At 39.1% G+C, this 22,266-nt stretch overlaps 1 protein-coding gene across 1 annotated transcript in view; it reads left to right on the top strand.

The window, feature by feature from the left end:
* The window catches only part of STK32A (serine/threonine kinase 32A), a 114,223-nt gene that overhangs the window by 88,346 nt on the left and 3,611 nt on the right, over nucleotides 1–22,266 (top strand). Inside the window, exons 8-12 of the mRNA XM_014854805.3 lie at nucleotides 8,238–8,335; nucleotides 14,677–14,793; nucleotides 17,664–17,789; nucleotides 18,736–18,864; nucleotides 21,824–21,888. Of these exons, the coding sequence (XP_014710291.1) occupies nucleotides 8,238–8,335; nucleotides 14,677–14,793; nucleotides 17,664–17,789; nucleotides 18,736–18,864; nucleotides 21,824–21,888 (535 nt within the window). The remainder of the gene's footprint in view (nucleotides 1–8,237; nucleotides 8,336–14,676; nucleotides 14,794–17,663; nucleotides 17,790–18,735; nucleotides 18,865–21,823; nucleotides 21,889–22,266) is intronic.

Genomic DNA, 22,266 nt, shown 5'->3' with positions numbered 1-22,266 from the left:
CACCGTGCCAGCTGCTGGTGACCCTGTAGTGAGCAAAACTGACAAGGTCTCCAGGCCATGGAACTTAGCTTCTAGAGAGAGGAGCTTAAAAAAATACAATCATACAAAGAAATAAGACGCAGTAATCTGTAGGATGGTAATCAATGACATAAGTATTATTATAACTATAATTTACATAATACTCCATTACATGCATAAGGCTGTAAAGTTCACAGAATGCCTTCCAGTTATCATTTTAGTTTTCATTTTATCCAGAACAATCCCATGAATTCTCCTTTGTAAAGATGAGGGTTTTGCCTGAAGATTAAAAATTTACCCAGAGGATGACTAAAAGGGTAGGGTTAGGTGTCAAAATTGTCAACTAGGTGTCACATTTAATTGTGTTAACAGTCACAAATTAATACCAATTCTAATTTCTGTTGTTGGAGGCACCATCTCTGTGTAGGCACCGTTCCATCAGAGCTAGCCCTACCTCCCATCCACACCAGAAATATAAAGGGCCTGCTGCCCTTTGGGGGTAATATGGTATACAGGAGGAGGGCCTTCTTCCTCCCCTCTCCCTGCTGTTCCTCAGGCGAGTGAGTCAGATCTCAAGAGAATTAGCTGTGTTCTGTGAGTAACTGTGAGAAGAGGCACCTGGCATCCCATTCTTGGTTGATGTCTGTTAGTCACTGTCCTTGCTGACTGGTCCCTGAACCAACAGAGTGTGAATTGGCCATGGCAGGTTGATGAGTTTGGAGTCAAGTTTTGCTGGGGACCACAGCAGTAAGAGATGGAGAGTTGCAGCAGTGTGTGAGTATGTATGTGTTGGGGGTTGGGGGTGCATGGATTAGCCAGAGGATGTTGTCCAGCTTCACAAGGGCCCCTCCAGTGCCCAGGTGGTGCAGCCTGGAAGGGATGGAGGCTCCTGTCAGCATCATGGCATACTGAAGGCAACACCGGTCCCAGTAGAGCCCAACTATATCAGAATCTCTGGGGGTGGCACCCAAGCATAGAACGGTTTAGAAGCTCTTTAGGTAATTATACCATGCAGCCAGGGTTGAGAAGCTCTGCCACAGACCATGAGCTATGTTAGCTCTCAGAAGCAACTAAGGAGAGATCACACTGGAGCAGGGGCAGGGCATTTTTGTTAGGATCCCTCTGCCTCTTTGGTGTTCTAAAACAAATGTTACTCTCTAGGAAAAAGGTGAGGGCAGCTTGGTTGTCCATCTCCACACCAAGGTGGCTGACTCCAACTGGGTGGGATGGCGGAGCTTTGAATCATATATGAGATTCGTTTTAAAATTCACAGGGCTGAATATTAAATTATCTAAAGTAAATGTTCTAATAAGTAAAAGGGATTAAAATTTATTAGGTAACAGACTGAGCTATCATTAAGGGTGCCCCCTACCCAGCAAACATGGGAGGCTAGACACTGCATAGTTGTTAGTAGATCACAGAAGAATAAAAACTGTTCACCCCAAGTAGCTGAAATGCTTAAAGCAGGTGATGTTGCTGGTGAAACTGGTGAAATTAAATCAGGAGTGGAATGAATTGTGCTGGCTAAATATGGTCAGAGTAATTCCCAGGCAAAGTATTTGAACTTGAAATCAAGAGCAAGAGCAACGCCACTTTCTTTTAATATTTCATTCTCTTCCTCCTGTAACTAAACAGAGGGAAGGAAAAAAATCAAAAAACAAAACCAAACAACCCTACTTGCAGGGTTACTTACTTTCCAAGAGAAAGAAATCTTCTATGGGTAAAAATGAGCCTTATTTTATATGATATTTGAACAACTGCAAATTTCCTGGCTTCCAATTACCAGTGGGGGGAAAAAATCTCTTTTGTCACCTCTAAAATAATGGGCACATAAAATTCAGCCAATTTTCTGCCTAAAACCCACGATACTCAAATGATAAAAAGGAATATTCAAGCCTGCTGGTCTGACGAGTTTATTCCGCAGGTTTCCTGGGTTTCCATATTATGGGCTATTTTCTTGGAGCCAAATCAGAAATGTGCATCTGGGTTTTCTAGGCCTGGTTTCCATGGTGAGAGGAGTAAATGGAGGCCACCTTTCTTGTCTCTCCCCAGTGATTTTAAGTACAATATCCGTATAATTTAATTCTCCTCAAAATTGGCGTTTCTAGTCTTTTCACAACATAGAGCTAGGAAATTGGAATCTCGTCAGGGTTCTCTGTGCCTCTCCACCTTCAGCCTTATAATTAACAATTTCTAATATTTATTGAAAGTCTTCAATGGACCAGACAATGTGTTAAATGTTTTACATTCATTTACTCATTTATGTTTTCTCAACACTCTATGAGGCAGACTGTAATTATCACAGTTTTACAATAAAGAAAATAAGAAGCTAAGTGATTTACCCAAGATCACATGGCTAATAATTGAAAAAGCCTATATTTAAACCAAGCTGTGTCTGACTTCAGAAAATCAAGCTTCTCCCTGCAAAAGAGAGAAATTAAAAAAAAAAAATTATTGTGGTTTTTAAATGTGTGTAAGCCAATTTAGGTAGGCCATACTCTTAGAAATGTTTGTTTTATTAAAAAATGAATATCTGACTGTCATCGCTGTCTCTTTATCCAGAAGTTGCCCTTGGCTTTGATTTTTGGGAGAGGTGTCATAGATGAAGTCTGCTTTCTCTTTTTAAAAATTATGTTCTCAATAATTTGGAGTATACAACATCTACTAATATGAGATGCTGAGCATATTATTCAGCAGCTCGTTGGCTCTGGAAGTGGGAGGATGAGCAGTCTGCCAGTTCATAATCACCTCCCATTCATAATCTCCTACCTCCATCCTCCATGCGCCCTCCCTTCACTCCACTCCTTCCTTCTCTCTGCTCCTGTGTCTGTGTGGACATAATCCAGATCACTTAGAGCTTAACCAATTAAAACGTTCTTCTCCTCCAAATTAAAAACAAAACAAATTCACCATGGAAAATGTGTAACATGCAGATAAGCAAAGGAAAAATTAAATTAATCCCTCTACTTGCAGATATCTATGGTTTCCTTCCAGACCTTTTTTTCTATGCGCACACAAACACATGAACATTTTTTTAAGAGTTGGATCGTACCAAATTTTGTCAGTTAAATTCTCACTTGCTAATATAATAATGCGAACAATAATAGGCGTCATGTAGTCAGCATTTATTATGGCTCAGGCACTTTGCTAAGTTTTTAGTATTTATTATAATGTGAAATTCTCAAAGCAACCCTTTGAAATAGGTTTTACTGTTCTGATTTCATAAACTTAAAAGCAAATCAGGCCTAGAGAGAGAGTGACGTGATCATAAGCACACAGCACTCATGACTTCTAGAGCCTGAAGTTAAACCCAAGTCTAAAAACGTCTCCAGCCTGGCACGTTGATGGTGATGGTGATGATGATGAAGGTATAATGGCTGACATTTGCAGAGCTCTTCCTACATGCCCAGCGCTGTTTTAAGGGTGTGTATTACGACGTTTAAACCTTACGTAGTTCGTAAACATTACATTACATAATACATAAGTATTACATCAAAAAACAATTCTGTGATGCAGGCACTATTGTTATTCGCACTTTAAAGACATGAGAGGGTAAGAGCTTAGCCCAAGGTTGAGCTATGGATGCAGCCCTCAGGGTCTGACGTCAGAGCGCCAACTCCTAACTCTGCTCTGCTGCCTTTCTGCCTCTAGTCAATAAACAGGCCTCAGCCAGAATTGAAACCCGCTTCTCTTGGACTCCAGAGCTTGAGTCTTGACAACTAACGCTCTGCCTATTTTTCCACGCCCATATATGTCACTATCGTTTGTAATGGTTCCATGCTACAGAATTAGAGGGCTGCATCAAAATTTATTTAACCAATTCTTCGTTGTTGAACATTAGGTTGTTGCTCATTTTGAAATATAAATTTGTGAGGAAAATCCTGGTAGCAGAAATATGTCCTGCAACTTAATTGTTTCCTTGTGATACGTTCCCAAAAAACTCCTGATCAAAGGGTATCCATGTTACTGCATTTCCTTCCTGAAAGTTCACTGTTGATTTCTACTCATTTGCACCGGAAGTGTCGGAAGATATTCATCTCTTTGCATCCTCACAGGGCTGCATGCGGTATCAATATCTGAATCTTCCCAAAAAGATAAGTGAAAACGGTACCTCATTATGATATTAAAATTGTATTTCTTTTGTAAATTGCCTCTTCGCGTTCTTTGCCCATTTTCTATTAGGGTGTTAATACTTTTTTCCTATTCTGATATTTCTTATTGGTTATATAAAGGATTCTTGCCCTTTAGAAATTAGCAATATTAAATTTTAGTGTATCGTGTTATAAATATGATTTCCTTTTTTAGTTGCTGTTGTTCTTATGGCATTTTTGATGTAAAGGACTATTTTTCTGACTCATCCAAACCATTAGTTTTTATACTTTATAGTTTCTACCTTTGATGCTATTCTTAGCGAGAACTTCTTACCTCCAGATTTTAGATGTGGTTACCTAATATTTTTATTATTGTTATAGTTTAATTTTTTTTAATCCAGCTATATATTATCCTGACTGAAGATACATGGTAAGGATCTGACTTTATTTTTGTTAGATTATTAAATAATTGTTTCGAGACCATATATTAAATAAGATCCTTTCCATGCTGATTTGAAATTTGTTCGTCATTAACTGTGTATCTTTATGTACTGGCATATATATTCTGTGGCTTTCAATTTTAATTATTGTAGCTTTACAATGTAATTTAATACATTGGTTGCAAGTCTCTTTATCCTTTTTCAGAAAACTTTCATTATTCACACTTTTTTTGTAGATGAAATTTAGGATCATTTTGTAAATTCCAGAAATTCTTTCTGGAATTAAATTATTACTAAATTTGTTTTATTAAATTTATTATATTAGTTTTGAGGTCCTTTCTTTACATCCTGACCAGAATCTACTCTCCAGTTGTTTTAAAATCTGAAAACCAAAAGATGGAAATCTAAATAGCTAGTAAACATATTAAAATGTGGTCAAGCTTATTAGTAATCAGGGCAATGCCAATTTAAACCACAATGAAAGACCGTTATATACTCACTAGATTGCCACACAGCAAAAGATCAGTTAATACCAAGTGTGCATAAGGAGGTTGAGAAAGGGAAGTCTCATATGTTGCTGGTCATAGTGTTAATTGGTACAACCCCTTTGGTAAATAGTTTGGCATTATCTAGTATGCAAGAAGATATGCAGCCCACCCCCGGAAGTTGCCCTCCCTGGAATGTACCCTGAAGATGTGTGGACTTATCAGGGTCTTACATCTGCAGGAATGTTCATGACAGCATTGTTCACAATACTCCCAAACTGAAAAGAAGCCAAATGACTGCCAACAATAGGGTAGATAGGTAAATTATAGTATATTCATATAGCATTGAATGTGAATAAACTATGTGCAAGTTAGGTAAATTTTATACACATAATGTTGAGCAAAAAGAAGCAAGACAGTAAAGAAACCATGGTGTAGGATTTAACATATATGTTTTATATATATACAGACATACACATACATGTATATTATATATACACACACATACATATATGTATATATGCTATAGACACACACACACATATATAAACATATATATTACTAAAATAGGCAAAACTAGAGTATTGCTTAGACATGCGTACATAGATAGTAAATCTATATAGAAAGGCAAGACAATTACTAACACAAATTCAAGATGATGGTTATTTCTATGGTTGTGAACAGGACAGGACACGATTATGGGGTCAAGATTCTACCTCATGACCTGTGTTATGGTTACATGGCCATTTGTTTATAACTACTTGTTAAATTCTTCTCTGTTTTATTTACTTTTCTAAATGTAGGTATAGAAATACTTTAGAAAACAAACAAAAGGAGTTGCCCTGGTGGTGTAGTGGTTAAATTCTTGCACTCTGCTTTGGTGGCCTGGGGTTTGTGGGTTCAGACCCTGGGTGCAGACCTACACATCACTCATCAAGCCACTCTGTGGCAGCATCCCACATACAAAATAAAGGAAGACTGGCACAGATGTTAGCTCAGGGAGAATCTTCTTCAAGCAAAAAGGGGAAGATTGGCGCAACCAGAGGCACTCACAACTAGAATACACAACTGTGTACTGGGGGCTTTGGGGAGAAAGAAGAAGAAGAAGAAAAAACAAAGATTGGCAACCGTTGTTGGCTCAGGTGCCAATCTTTAAAAAAAAAGTGGGGGAAGATTGGCAACAAATGTTAGCTCAGGGCCAATCTTCCTCACCAAAAAATAAACAAAATAATGGTTTTTTTGAAGGAAAGTTAGTCCCTCATCCCTCCTAGAAGGGGGATCCTCTTGAAGGGTTAATCAAAACCCTCAGTATCCCCTCACACTGGGTTTTCGGCTCTTTGAGGGCTCAAAGAATTACCGTCTGGTATGCTCCTGTATGTTGCCATGATATCTTTTCTTAGTTTTCTACCAGAATTCCTCAGTGCCTGCCACACGGTGAATATTTGTCGAATGAATGAATGCATATTTAAATGTCTTCATGCCAGAAAATAGCATGAGTAGCAGAGGAGAAGAAAGTATACTCGTAAATTCTGAGGATGGTCCAAAATGACAGAATACACAGCTGTTATAATGTTTATTCTGTTAGGTATTTTCTTAGCACAATGGTCTGTTTATTCCTAAAGTTCTCTGCAGCTTCTGTGAGATGTCTGTCACCTGTCACCTGGGGGACTATCTGAGATGACTTGCTGTGAGATACTGATAAGGGAAAGCAGAACTCTAGTCCATTCCATCCAGTCTGTAGGGTACCATGGGGTCAGAGCCATTATCTCCCAAATTGCATTGGAGCTGTGACTTTCAGGAGGAGTGCAGTGATGCATGAAAGGTGAATTCACTAGGGAACAAGGCCTACTTACAGTTGGCTCTTACAGTCGGGGTCAGTCCTGGGCGTTGGGATGTCAACATTCCACCTCTCTAATTGGATGTTGTCCACAGGATTTTACTTAGACCTTGAGTGCACTGGGCAGGGCAAGCCTGTCTGCCTAGGCCCCACATCACGCCAATTCCTTTGTCCAGAGCCAGCACCTTACTACCAGAGTCTTGGGTTGAGAGTGTGTAGCTTTTGACTAGGTAAAGTTCCCATTATGATGGATGTTTGCCTCTCTAGAAGAGTTGCTAATTTTTTGAGCACTTTCCAGGTGCCAGGCACTGTGCCGAGATTTTGGCATGCATTATCTCACTTAATTTCTCACCTTTATAAGATTGCCTTCTTCTTATTCTGATTTTGCTGACGAGGACTCTCAGATGCAGCCACCTGACTTCTTCAAGATCACAATAAGTGGTGAAGGCAGGTTTTGAACCCAGACAGCATGACTCTAGAGCTAATGATCACAACCATTACTTGATTAATTGATTCAGTATTGTTCATTCATTCAACAAATTTCTGCTCAGTGACTCTAAGTGCCAGGTTCCATGCTGGACTCTTAAGAATGAGTGGTGAGCAGGCAGATAAGACACCTGCCCTTGCTTTGTGCTTCTTTTTCCTCATTCCACCCCCCAGGGGTTAGGTATATTCTTGGAAGAGTATGTAGGAGGTTCAGCCATGGTGTGTCAAAGTACTTAGAGAATGCACAACTGGGGGGTCTCCACTGGGGGTAAAAATGACTGTAGCTTTGCCTTCTGTTGGAGTCAATTCAAAGAACTCTGTTACAAAGTGTCAGTGCCCCACAGTTGATGTAAAACCTCTGTCACAGAGGGCCAACTCCCTCCTTCTCCCTCCCTCTCCCCCAATAGCAGGCCGCAAATGTTGCTCTTGCCTCTTCCAGATGACTGAGATGGAGAGCAATCCAATGTACTTTCACTGAATTCTGAGCATTGTTTGCAATAGTAATACAGATTCAGGTCCTTTAGCCAAACCTTCCAAATCAAGACAACAAATAGCATCTTGTCAGAGTTCTTGATTTCAAGGTCAGCCACACATCTGAGGACTCATGGGATCCAATAGGTGCATGGTCTCAATAAGAGAAGAATTTGTCCATTAAGGCATGTGCATGCCTGTGTGTGTTGTTGATGAATGAGGCTACTGAGAGAGATTAGAAAATTAGACATTTTGCTTGCTGTGAGCAATCTAGTAATGGATGATAAACACCCATGAAAGTGTTTAAACCCTTTACCCTGGTAATTTGCCTTTGGAGGAACATGTTGGGAAAACAGATTTGTTAATGTCTCAGAGAGTAAAACTGACCTGACTTTTCTGTGTTTTTCAGCACCAGAGATGTTCAACTCCAGAAGAGAAGCAGGCTATTCCTTTGCCGTTGACTGGTGGTCCCTGGGAGTGACGGCATATGAGCTGTTGAGAGGCCGGGTACAGTAGAATTGCATTTCTCTTTGGTTATTCTTCCAGCAAGTTCCATTTTTAGAAGGAAAGGATGGATTTTTTGCTAAAAATCAAGCAGTTTGTTTGAGAGGTGAAAGCAACTCCGCCATGTGCTGCTGATCACAACCCTTGAGATTTCTGCACACGGTAATTCACTCTCCTGCATATGGGACCCAGCCTGTGAGTTAACATTAAATTAGGCAGATAAAATTAAATGAATAATATGGATATTATAAACTCCCAGAGAGGGAAAATCAATATGCCTCGCTCAATGTCTTGTATAAATATATTTGTTTAAAGAAAATCATTTTGGAGTCACAGTACAGGACTCTAATTCAGGCACACTTCCCTAAGGCGAGTGTGAATTATTAATACAACACAGTTCATGCCCTGTCTCGTTGGATTCCTGTCTGTCATTTGGCTCCTGGGTTCTGGGTTCAGGGGCAAATCAGAGTAGTTTCCTTTTAAAAGAAACATTTCTTAAACTAAGAAAATGCCTAGGAAGAATTTTGCTAAGAAAATATTTTTTCTCCCACTCACATTATTTTATATCCATATTATTTATTATTGTGGTAGTTCCTTGTGATCTGATGTATCAACATTGTCAGATTCATTTTTCTTTTTTTTTTTTTTGCTTTGAAAAGGTGAAGAAAAATTATTGTTAGGTTGCTGAATTTTATGTATATATATGTGTGTATATGTTTATGAACATTTAAGTCCTACTCTCTTAGCAAATTTTGATTATACAATACAGTGTTGTCAACTACAGTCACCATGTTATACATTAAGCCCTCAGACTTTACTCATCTTACAGATGAAAGTTTATACCCTTTTACCAACCTCTCCCTATTTCCCCCACTCCTCGGCCCTGGCAACCACTTTTCTATTCTGTTTCTGTGTTTGCCATTTTTTTTTGGATTCCACATATAAATGATACTATGCAGTATTTGTCTTTCTGTGTCTGGCTTATTTCACTTAGCATAACAGTCTCAAGGTCCATCCATGTTGTCACAAATGACAAGATTTCTTTCTTTCTTATGGCTGAATAATATTCCATTATTCTGTTCTCTTTATGTACCACATCTTCTTTATCCATTCATCTGTTGTCAGACACTTAGGCTGTTTCCATCTCTTGGCTGTTGTGAATAATGCTACAATGAACATGGGAATGCAGATTCATCTTTCTAAAGCACGGATCTGACCTTTCATGTCAAAAAAAATGCTGTTGCTCCCAGTGCCTCATATCACACACACACACACACACACACACACGCACCACACACAGAGTCTCAGATGCCTTAGCTTGGCATTCGTTACCTTTTAGAACCAGCTTAACTTTTCAGATCCTGCTTCAGTTTGATTGACCCTGACTCTAATGAACTCACTTGGGCCTTTTGGACTTCTCCTCTCTCAAGGCATCCCTTGGGCTTTATTACCTCTTGTTCCTTTGCCTGTAGAGATATTTCCCAAGGGAAACCTTGGTCTTCTTAAAAAATCATTCTTCAAATATGTTTGGGAATTGTTAAATTGAGTGAATGATGGGTCTTACTTGTAAGACTTTTCAAAATCTTTATATCTAATATAGATTAATCATTTCCAAGAAAGGACATAGTATTAGACTATCCCAAATTTCCTTTGTGGGGAAGGCCTTTCTCCAGATCTTTTGATATTCAAATCCTACCCGTTCTTTACAGCCCACGACAATGTGGCATCTTCTCTGAAGAAACTTTCTCTGATCTCTGTACCTGAAGTGATCTGTATCTCTCTCTTCCAAATATTTATGTATTTTATCTCTCTGATGACCCTTGTGAATTTAAAATTGTTGGAAAATATAGAAAAACACAAAAATGAGAGTAAAAATCAGCCACATCCTCTAAGGCAAAAGAAATTCCCAATTAAAATATTAAACACTCCTTTGGCCTTCCAGTCCCACCTTCCAGAATTAACAGCTTGCTGTATTCACTTCCAAACTTTCTCTGTTCTTATAGGATAATCCATTTTCACAGACACATATTTGTACATTAGTGTTGTCATTTTAGCAAAAATAGAATTATGCTTTACCTTTCTGTTGAGACTTTTTTTCAATTAAGATAAAATGTAGACCTTTCTACATCAGAACGATTAAATCTATTTTATTTTTTGGATTAAATCCATTTTATAAATGTATTGCCTTTGTAAATTTTTCCAGGTATATTAATTTTTATGTTTTTATCTCTTCTATATTATTAGATTATAAATTCATTGAAGGCAAAGCATGTATCTTATGTAATTTTATATTATCCACAGTATTTAGCTTTAAATAGGTACATAACAAATTCATATGGAATGAATGGAGGAGCAAGTCACTACAAATCAATTTGGACACATTCTAGGAAACAATCACCAACTAGGCTGTGTGTAATTATGTTTCAAAATATAGATAATCAGAAGAAATGAAATACCAACATTTAATTACAACTGTCAACTAAACCACAGAGGAAGGGTGCTAAACAATAATTTCCTCCTAAGCTTAGAAATTTTATTTATAGGAAAATGTATGCCTCAAAGAGAAATGTGCTGGAAAACATCCCCATGGTTCTGAGCTTGATCTCGGTGGTGATGCGTGGGTCCTTTAGTCATCAACCTGCTCTGTCATCTGTCTGTCTCCCAGCTGTCATTGCCATTGTGAAGGCAAGGTCTATATCTTTTCTACTTTTGTATTATCCATAAATATTAGTTTATGATAGGTACATACATAGTTTTGCACTAATTGTACATTCTTAGCTGCAACTCTTTTGCTTTTTTACTCCTGAAATATGACCATAATCACAAGATTTTCTCCCATCTAATATTTTACCTTTTCTACTGTGTTCATTCTTTATATTCTCACTCAATTTGTATGCTGCCATAGAGTGGTTTGATATATACTGTAATTTTTCCTTATAGCATGCATTCCATTCATGTCTGTGTGTGTGTGTGTGTGTGTATGTACAATCTACATAACTATTTGTGGTTTCCCTAAGTAAATGATAGGCTCCACCAATGTAGAAATCATGTCTGTGTTGAACTTCATTGTATCCTCAATGCTCAACAGAGGTGCTGAAACATAGTAGTCATTCAGTAAATATTTGGTAAGTGAGGAAATATATAATTCTAGTAGTTGATGAATTAATATGGATTTTTAAAATTTAGAGCTAGAAAAATAAGTCATTGTGTAAGATAAAGGCAGTTTGTTTTTAATAAGTTGACAGGCCATGAGGATTTAAAAAAAAATGTTAAATTCAGCCATATGACCTTCTAAAGTAAATGAAAAAAACACTCTTAAACCAGTTGCTTGTGGCATTCATCAATTAATTTACTCATTTATCAAATCATTTTGTGTCTTTAGATGACTAAGAAACAGTAGGTTTAGAAGCAGCAATGAATCAAAGAAGAAAATTAGAAAAAAAGATAAAACATATGTGTACGTGACTATAACCCTAGAAGCCTGAGTATGCCAAAGCTGCCCAGCTCAGAATGAGATACATGGAAGGGCTCACATGTAGTGCCCTTTGGCTGGTGAAGGGTCAATAAACGCTGAGAAAGTGGCCAGCACCCCTTTCTGATGTTGAGTTACACAGGGCATTTCTACTATATTGTTACTGAGACAGATGAATTTGCTATGGTCCTTTATTCAGTCTTGAGGGGAGAAGATATGTGGCAAGTTTTTAGACCTCATAAGAACATGAAGTTCAGACTCTCTCCTTTTTAGGGGTCAACTCCCAGCACTTCATGGCTCCCTGAATATCTCATGTTGATATGCCATGTGTAGAGTTAAGCCTTTCCTCACATCACCTTTACTGATGACTCATCTTGATGTTTGCTGTTCACATTGATGTCTGCCCTTTTACCCTTGAGTCAATAATAATAAAAACAGCTCTCCTGTATTGTGTCTGGTATATGTTAGCCACTCAGTTGAAAACTTTACGTGTCTTATGTCATTTAATTTTCCCAAAAATCTCATGAAGTGGTTCATTTTACAGATGAAGCAGCTTCATCTTTTTTTTAATTGAAATTCATAATAGTTTACATCATTGTGAAATTTCAGTTGTATATTATTTCTTGTCTGTCACCGCACAAGTGCTCCCCTTCACCCCATGTGCCCACCCCCCACCCCCTTCCCCTGGTAATCATTGAACTATAGTCTTTGTCCATGAGTTTGTTTATCTTCCACATATGAGTGAAATTGTATGGTGTTTGCCTTTCTCAGTCTGGCTTATTTTGCTTAGCATAATACCCTCCAGGTCCATCCACACTGTTGCAAATGGGATGGTTTTGCTTTATTTCTGGCTGAGTAGTATTCCATTGTGTATTTATATATATATATATATATATATATATATATATACACTACATCTTCTTTATCCAATTATCAGTCGGTGAGCACTTGGATTGTTTCCATGTCTTGGCTGTTGTGAATAGTGCTGCAGTGAACATAGGGGTACATATGTTACTTTGGATTGTTGATTTCAAGTTGTTTGGGCAGATACCCAGTAGTGGGATAGCTGGGTCATACGGTATTTCTGTTTTTAGTTTTTGGAGGAATCTCCATACTGTTTTCCATAGTGGCTGCACTAGTTTGCATTCCCGCCAGCAGTGTAAGAGGCTTCCCTTTTCTCCACATTCTCCCCAACATTTGTTGTTTTTCGTCTTGGTATTTATAGCCATTCTGACTGGTGTAAGGTGATAGCTTATTGTAGTTTTGATTTGCATTTCTCTAATGATTAGTGATGTTGAGCATCTTTTCATGTGTCCGTTGGCCATCTGTATATCTTCCTTGGAAAAATGTCATTCATATCCTCTGCCTGTTTTTTGATTGGGTTGTTTGATGGTTTTTTTTCATGAGTTGTGTGAGTTCTTTATATACTTTGGAGATCAACCCCTTTTCTCCCAGTTATTGGGTTCTCTTTCCATTTTGTTGATGGTTTCCTTTGCTTTGCAGAAGCTTTTTAGTCTGATGTAGTCCCATTTGTTAACTTTTTCTTTTGTTTCCCTTACCTGAGTAGACATGGTATTCAAAAAGATGTGGCTAAGACCAGTGTCAAAGAGTGTACTGCCTATATTTTCTTCTAGGATTTTTATGGTTTCAGTTCTTACATTGAAATCTTTAATCCATTTAAAGTTAATTTTTGTGAATGGTGCAAGATAATTGTCTGCTATCATTCTTTTGCATGTAGCTGTCCAGTTTTCCCATGAAGTAACTTCATCTTAACAGAAGAAGGAATTGAAAGTTAGAAACTGACTCAGTTTAACGCTCAAATCCTTTTGCCTTCAGAGCTCAAACATCTAATTACATTATATTACCTTTTAATAATGATTTACGACAGGGAAAAAATTAAACTCCTCCATTTCTCCCAGTTTACTTCATCAGTCCACAGTCGTTTATTAGGTATCTTGAAAGTGCTAGGCACTTGATAAAGTACATATCCATATTAACTGTCATATTGTTGGTTAACATAATATGGAAATTTTGCTCCTTCAACAAACATGTAATGAGTACCTACTAGGTGCTTGGTCTCATGGGCAAAACTGTGAGTATGATATAGTCTCTGGCTTTAAGGAGCTCATGGTTTACATAAAAGAGAGAAAATCCCATTCTTAATGATTCCTTTATGAAATCGAGAACTTAATATAGGTCAAGGCTGCCCTCTAGTGGAAAGCTGTGAAAACTGTAACGAAGCCACCGTTTTCTTTCATTTCTTTTCCCCAAAGTTAAAACTATAGAAGCTGCTTCTCTCAGAAGTGAAAAATCTTTTGCTTCATCATAAAATTTGCCACCCCACTCCATAGGACCAGGAACTTGTAGCATTTGGAACTGGAGTTGAAGTTTTCTGGGTAACTTTCTGTCCTGAACTTATGATGATTCAGACAAGTGGAAAGAGGTATATGGTAAAACTCTGGGTCTCTTTATAATCAACATTTAAATAACAATTTTTAAAAACTTCCATTTACTCAGCACTTGTCCAATATTTTGTGTTAAAACTTATATAGGCTTTCTCACAAAACAGTTCTAAATCAGCATCTCACAGATGTTTTTAGCCCACAGAAGTGTTTTCTTTGGTCCAGCAGAATTACTGGCTTTCACAAATTCTGACATTTACAAGAAACTGTAGATTTCTAGTATCTTTTTTTAAAAAGTAGGAGATCTGGCAACACTGGCCCATAGGGCAACACAACAATCAGCTGGAAGGGATTGGACAATGATATGGAGATTTTACTGATTGAAACTCTAGTTTGGAAACATTTGCAAAGCAAAAGTTTTTTCTTTTACCCTATAAAAAAGAAGACTCTAACTTCTTCTCTCCTTTAAGAGACCGTATCATATTCGCTCCAGTACTTCCAGCAAGGAAATTGCACACATGTTTGAGACGGCTATTGTGACTTACCCTTCTGCCTGGTCACAGGAAATGGTGTCACTTCTGAAAAAGGTAAGGAGGTCTGCCTGACAAAAGGAAGGGATGAAAAAGAAGCATGCTCTCTGGTTTGAGGTTCGAAGTTAGTATATGGTATTGGAGGAAGTCACAATAATAGATATTTCCAGAGTGGGTTTTGCAGCTAACGGCTTTCAAATACTTGGCTTCATTAAGAAAACGCACATGTCCTCTTGTATGTCCCAAAGCCATCTCAAACTCAGCTTGCCCAAAATGGAGTTCTTGATGTCTCTGTATTTCCTGGACTTTCTCCAATGTTCCCTTTCTCAGTGACTGGCCTCTCCATCTATCCACTTATGCAAGCCAGAAACCGGAAGTCATTCATCATCCCCATACGAATCCATCACCAATTTCTGTAACTTGACCTTTTAAATATCTTTTGAATCTGTCACTTCTCTGCATCTCCACTGCCGTTCTTCCCAATCCTATTGCCATCAAGTTTTACCTTATAACTGGTTTGCCCTTGTATACTTTTTGCATGTGTGAGGAAAATTGGTCCTGAGCTAAGATCTGTTGCCAATCTTCCTTTTTTTGCTTGAGGAAGATTATCACTGAGCTAACATCTGTACCAATCCTACTCTATTGTATGTGAGACACTGCCACAGCATCGCTTGACTAGCAGTGCTAGGTCCATGCCCAGGATCCGAACCTGTGAGCCCTGGGCTGCCGAAGTGGAGCACACAGACTTAACCACTACCCTAGGGGCCAGCTCCGTGGCCAAGTGATTAAGTTCGCGCGCTCCGCTGCAGCGGCCCAGGGTTCCGATCCTGGGCGGGGACATGGCACCACTGTCAGGCCACGTTGAGGCGGCGTCCCACGTCCCACAACTAGAAGGACCTGCAACTAAGATATACAACTATGTACGGGGGGTTTGGGAAGATAAAGCAGAAAAAAAAAAAAACACTACACCACTGGGCTGGCCACTTTTACACACTCCATTCTGTTCTCCATTCTGTCCCATAGTAATCTGTTTAAAGCAAAGCTCATTGTCTTCCCATTGTTCTTGGAATTGAGATAAAAATAATTTGCATGGTTTAAAGATTCTAAGTACCTCTCAAACCTTATTTTGGCCTTCTGTCCCCCTTTTGACTACACATAAACTGGTTTGGCCTTCTTTTTCTTTTCTCTTCCCTCCCCCCTCACATATCAGGCTCTCACCACAGGGCCTTTGTGTATGCTAATCACTCTACCTAGAACATTGCCCCCCTCCCCAGCTCTTCGGCTCCCTCCTTTAGATCAGTGCAACTCAATGTGATTCACTGACTGGTTCAAGTCCATGAATTGTTTCCTATGGGTCCATGACGAGTACAGAAATTTGAGAGAAGCATTTAGGAACTTTTATAGCAATTTGATAATTCTGATGTCTCTAAGCACATGGTCAGTGGACTCATCTATTGAACAGGGGACAAGCCTGTTTGGTGATGTTGAACGCAAATCATAAGTTATACATGGTGTGGAGTTGCATACTAGTCATGCACAGTAACACCACATATTGGTTTCAGTGAGTTGGAAATTATAACAAACAAATGAACAAACAAACAGAAATAATTGGCCCTTGTATCTGGTTTGAGAAGCACAGCTTTGGATCTCAGCTCAAATATCACTTCCTCAGGGAGCCTCCCTCTTGTTGTAAGCGCACCACTATCTTCCTTCATAGAATTTCTCACAGTTTGAAATTATACATTTCACGTGTGTGATTCTTGGATAAATGATCGTTGTCCTCTGAGCGGCATGAGAAGGGACCATTTGGGCTTGTTCACCATGGTGTCCTCAGCATCTAACACAGAGCCTAACAGGTGGTAAAATTTGGTATTTGGATTGACGAGGTCCAGAGCTTTCATCAGAATTTCAAGGTGGCTGTGTTCGCCAAAAAGATGAAGAGCAATTGTAGCGGGAGCTCATCATGTGCATAGAACGATTATGTGAAACGAAGAATGAGGTGCCCAGGAGGATGAGCTTGGCTTTTTTTGAAGAAAGGAAATTGCACAGATTGTGTCTGGTCAAGAAAAAGGGCTTTGGGAGCTAAGGATTCAAACCTGGGTCTCTTGGCTTTGGGGTCAAGTTCCCTGTTTTAGAATAGGGATATTACGATTGGTAATGTCAAAGATGAAGAACAGGGGGGTCATTTTCCGTAAGCAAATTTTCCTCAGTTCCAAGACAGCCCTCTTCACCCCAAAATTCCACCCTGATGATCCATGTCACTGCCAGGAGCATGCTTAAGTGGACCTGACATTTCCCATTTGAGCCACAGGATTGATGTGATGTTGGCTCTGGAGTGGTCAAGGGGGAAAGAAATCTTTAATCTCATTTTGGAAAACCCAGAACTATAACAGTAGACTTAGTTACATCTTATCTATGTCACCCTCAATATATATTGATTAGTTATAAAAACAGCTAAAGTTTTTAGTGGAAATGACTTTCATTTGTAAAATGTGTACACATTCACCACCTAATAAGGACAGATTTTCTCTTAGACACTTTATGGACATGGCCTCGTTTAATCCTAGCTAAACCTTATGAAATAGGTTATTGTCCCTTTTTTACACATAGGTAAACTAAGGTTTGGAGAACAAACTTGGCCATAGTAAGTAGGGTAATCAGGAATCAGAGATATGTTTGACTCAGTAGGACGAGCTATTTTCACTCCCATGTTGCAAAAACCAGTTTACAATTCTTTCTAGCCATGCGTGACGTACATTATTTGTTTATGTTTGCATTCTCTATCTTACTTGTGTGTGGCATTAGGGAAGGGGAACACAGCCTTGTTTCTTTCAGTCCTACACTTGAAAACATTTAGAGGGAATTCGTATGATTTTTTCCCCATTTTGACCTTCTTCCTAATCTTGGTGGTTCTATTCCATTGGCAGCTACTTGAGCCTAATCCAGACCAGCGGTTTTCTCACTTGTCCGACCTTCAGAACTTCCCGTGTATGAATGACATGAACTGGGATGCGGTTTTGCAGAAGAGGCTCGTTCCAGGTTTTGTTCCTAATGTGAGTCAATCCCAAGAAAGCTATCATAATGTGCCTTCAGTGCACGCTCCTGTGTGTGCCAGATACACATGTAGTCTCATGAGAGAACCACACCAGTGTGGCAAGATCGCCCAGATTCCCATTTTACAGATGAAAAAATTGAGACGCACACAGGGTAAGTTGGCCTCCAAAGGTCACGTTAGCAAGTGGATGAGCTGTGATTCTCATCCTGGTCTATCTGTGTCTGGAGTTCTAGCTCCTCACCACTTTTTATGTTTTGCTTTAATTGGAAAGAAACCCTAATCTTCCAAATAGTCGTTTCCAGGAATCTGCTAATTGAGAAAACAATGTTTTCTCTGATTCCAAAGATGTAGAAATTTGCATCCATGGAGTTCTGTGAGTCAAAGGATTGGAAACTGTTGGAGTTGGGGTAGGGTATTATTTTTACTATTCCCCCGTCTTCCTCTGGTAGTTCTCTTCCAGGGAGCTACATTTATAGTGCCTAGTAGCCAAAGGGCAGTAATTCCTACTGGTGACTGCCTGGCTGAGGGACATCTGGGGAGCTTGTTAAAAATGCACTTTCCTGGGCCTTGTGTTCAGAAACACTGACTCGGGAAATCTGGTTGGGGAACGGGGAAGCTGAGCAGAGAACTCAGGTGATTCTGGTCTACATGATCCTTAGGACGTACTTGGAGAAACAAAACCCCAAACTTGAGAAAAATAATTGTAATTTGATTTTCTTGCTAACTCACTGTGGATTCATTGGGAGTTCGGAAAAATAAACAAAATATAAAATTAAAGAATATGAAGAAGAACGGTGGCAATAAATTATCTAAAACTTAGAGTGGGAATCCCAGCTTGGCGCCCTCGGACTGCTCTGTGAAGACCGTTATTCTCCACATGCGGTCTGCTGTATTTTTAGAACGAGGTAGGAGTCTAAGGAGTGCACAACCTATCTTCCTTGCAGAAAGGCAGACTGAATTGCGACCCCACCTTTGAACTCGAAGAAATGATTTTGGAGTCCAAACCTCTTCACAAGAAAAAGAAGCGTCTGGCAAAGAAGGAGAAGGAGATGAGGAAATGTGATTCCTCTCAGGTGAGCCGGTCCCCACCACATTCAGGGTCAGGCGAATCTTCGTGACAGCTGCTGTTCACTTGAGAGCTTCTGGTGGGAGGTCATCTCAGCATCCTGATGATGCTGAATGTAAGACGGAGCTGAGCACCCAGGCTTCGGCCAGGGCAGACCAGGGCAGACCAGGGCAGCTTGGGGATCCCAGTAGCAACGTTTCACTCGTGGACTTTCTCTCTAGAGCCATTGACTTGATTCACTCATTGCCCTCTCCCAGATCTCGATTCAAAATTTACAGTTTCCTGGGAGAGACTGTAATTGGCCAAGGCTAGGTCAGGTGACTACCCCTGACACAGTGGGCCAGGGGCTGGTTTTAAAGTACACACATGGCTCTTTGGAGCCCCACTCCTACTTAGAGGAATCCCTGGGAGCAGTCAACCCTAGAATGGGTGTCTTTTCCTTGCCATAACCAAAATTTCATGATGTCAAGGCTAGCAGAAGTAGAGAGTGTGTTTTCACAGAAAAGGTGGAATTCTTACATGGTGGAGCAGTATTGCTGGATTTCAGGCTGAGTGAAATTAATTTTGTCACTAACTATATTATTCTCTGTCAGAGTTAGAGCTCAGACTTCAACACAATAACTTGCAGGGATTCAGTGGCATTTTATACACGTGGGTCTATGTATTATAATGATGGTGACGTAATAAACATTCACTTTGCTTCTAATGGTCATCCACTCATCCACACAACTCTCCACCCATGCCCCCACCCACTCGGCTAATGGTCATCCACCCTTCCATTCATTTAGGCTACTTTTATTGAGTACCTATTATCTGCCAGGTCCTGTGCTAAACACTGCAGATAGATGTGAGTGATATATAATTCCTGCATTCAGTGACATCCCTGTTCTGGAAGATTGCTTAGTCTTGCGGTGAAGACAGCTCTGCAAACAAATAAGTATCCTCAACGTCCTTAATTCTCTAGTCCTCAGGGTCACTATACCCTTTAATGGTCAATTAACCAAAGTCCACATCCTCTTTGTTCCCAGAACTGGCTTCATGGGAGATTCCCATCCTTCAGTGTTTTCTGGGCCCCTGAAGGAATGCTTGGCCATGCCACAAACCCATCCTGCTTATTGCTTTTCACTACAACCGTCTTCCTCCTAACGATCTGTTCTTCCTGTCACAACCAACTGGCTTGTCCAGACCTGCTCCTTCCTGGCCCCCCATAGAGCTTGCCTGTTGACAGGCTTTTCTGTAAACAGGCCCCAAAATGTAGCCAAGACCAAGAGATCATCTTTGTTATAAGTTTTCTAATGTTTTAGAGAACAGCAAATTGTAACTTTTTACCATGCCTCTCATTTTATTTGATTATCATCTTGATTTTTAATGTTAAGCATATTTTTCAATGTTAATATTTTTCATGTTATATTTTATACATGTTTATATATCTATATATCTAGTTTATATGAATATGCTTTGTTATATATAGTATATATTATATATAAACATGCATATTAAAATATATATTTTATTATGTATATAAATACATAATATGTATGTAAATATATAAACATATATAAAATATATGAACATGTAAACATAAAATATTATATAAATATGCTTAAAATTTTGTAATATTTAATATGTGTATATATTTCTATATATATATATTTTTTTTTGCTGAGGAAGATTTGCCCTCATCTGTAACATCTGTAGCCAGTCTTCCTCTGTTTTGTATGTGAGCCACCACAGCATAGCCACTGACAAGTGGTGTAGGTCCATGCCCAGGACCCTAACCCCGGCTGCTGAAGCAGAGCACGCCAAACTTAACCACTAGGCCACTGGGGCTGCCCCATAAGATTTTATTTTTAACGATATTTTTCCTAAATCTTGGGGTAAAGCTCCTGCTCCAGGGAGCTGTCAGGTGATGTTTATCCCAGAGCTTCATGTCCCCATGACTGATGCTGGAACCCTTAGGGTTACAAACACCGCAGTTTGAGAATACGAGTGACATATAACAAAGTCTTTTCTCTCCTTTGTTTTCCTTTCCTCCTACTTTCTCTGAAATTTCCCCTCCTTTTTATAGTTTGCTCTCCTATCACTTAAACATTTGCTCAGGAAAAAAGAAAACTTTCTAGTACTTGAGGACTTAACATTTTCTAATTCCTACATTAAAGAAAAAAAGAATGAAAGATATTTTTTCCTTGGAAAAGAATATTTTTCATCAGAAGTAATTTGGAAGTATTTTGTGGCAGACTTTTAAAACATTTGATCTGGAGCTGACCCTGTCCTGGGCCTGATGATTATCATTTTTTAGGTTAAATGTTCTCATTATGATGGAAAAGTCATCAATAGATGTTGAAAGCCAGAAAGCAAAGCGACAATGCAAATGTTTTGCATGTCTGTGAGAAAGTCACAGATACAGAAGGCTCTGTCACAGCAACTGCAGTACAGTTAATCAACTCCAGTACAGTTGTTGAGGGGAACATTCGATCAGAAATCAGCATGAAGAGATGTTTCTAGACTACTCATTAAATCCAAGTCGAACCTCCGAACTTTCCACATGAGGTCCAGGAGATGAGAGGCCAGAATGTAACAGCTCATTAAATCCTTGCCCTCACCCACCTTGAAGCTGTGGTTTCTTCTCAGCCTGAGAGGCTGAAAGCCATCAAGCTCTTAAACCATAACCCAGGTCTTCCTTGCTGGCTCATTATGGGGAGCAGGGTGTTGACGTTATTTTCTCCTCTTGCTGTTTCTTCCTTATTTGTCCTCTTATTCTGGTTGGGATCTCACTCCTGCTACAAACATTCAGAGAGCATCCATTTTGAAAATACATTGGTACTTCTTCGATTTGGGCCATTCAGTGAAGAGACACTCAATAGGCTGTTTATTTTATTATTTATTCATTTTATTTATTGGCTGCTTGAGGATCCTCATTGGTCTGCTAACTCTACCTCTATTCTTTTGCAATGTTCACCTGGAAGGCGTGCCTTCTTCAAGAGCACCTTGCGTCTGTCCAAAAGGAGTTCATAATTTTTAACAGAGAAAAGTAAGTAACTTGTGGAAGAAGAGCAGCCTGGCAAATGATAGAGTGGTTCAGCCAGAATTTACTTGCAGAGTCTTAATATATTTTTTAACACTTTTTCCTCTTTCTAATTACATAAATGATGCATAGCAATGATAGACAATTTGGAAAATTCAGAAACCATTTTTTCTTGTAAGAGATTTCAAAAATTGCAATAGGCGAAGTGGCTTAGGATTAAGTTTCTCTTTATGGGAAGAGCATAGGAATTGGGGTTTAAACACTTAAAATCAATGACATTTTTAAGGTTTCCTTGGCTCCTAACTCTGTAAATTATTGGGCTTAATGCTATCATGGCAAAAGCTTAAATTGTTTTCTTTTCCTTTTTAAAAAATAAACCTTTTT

The sequence above is a fragment of the Equus asinus genome, chromosome 9 (genome assembly GCF_041296235.1).
Source record: "Equus asinus isolate D_3611 breed Donkey chromosome 9, EquAss-T2T_v2, whole genome shotgun sequence".
Taxonomy (NCBI): Eukaryota; Metazoa; Chordata; class Mammalia; order Perissodactyla; family Equidae; genus Equus; species Equus asinus.
The sequence above is the reverse complement of the archived record's forward strand: the minus strand, read 5'-3'. Positions and strand labels throughout refer to the sequence as shown.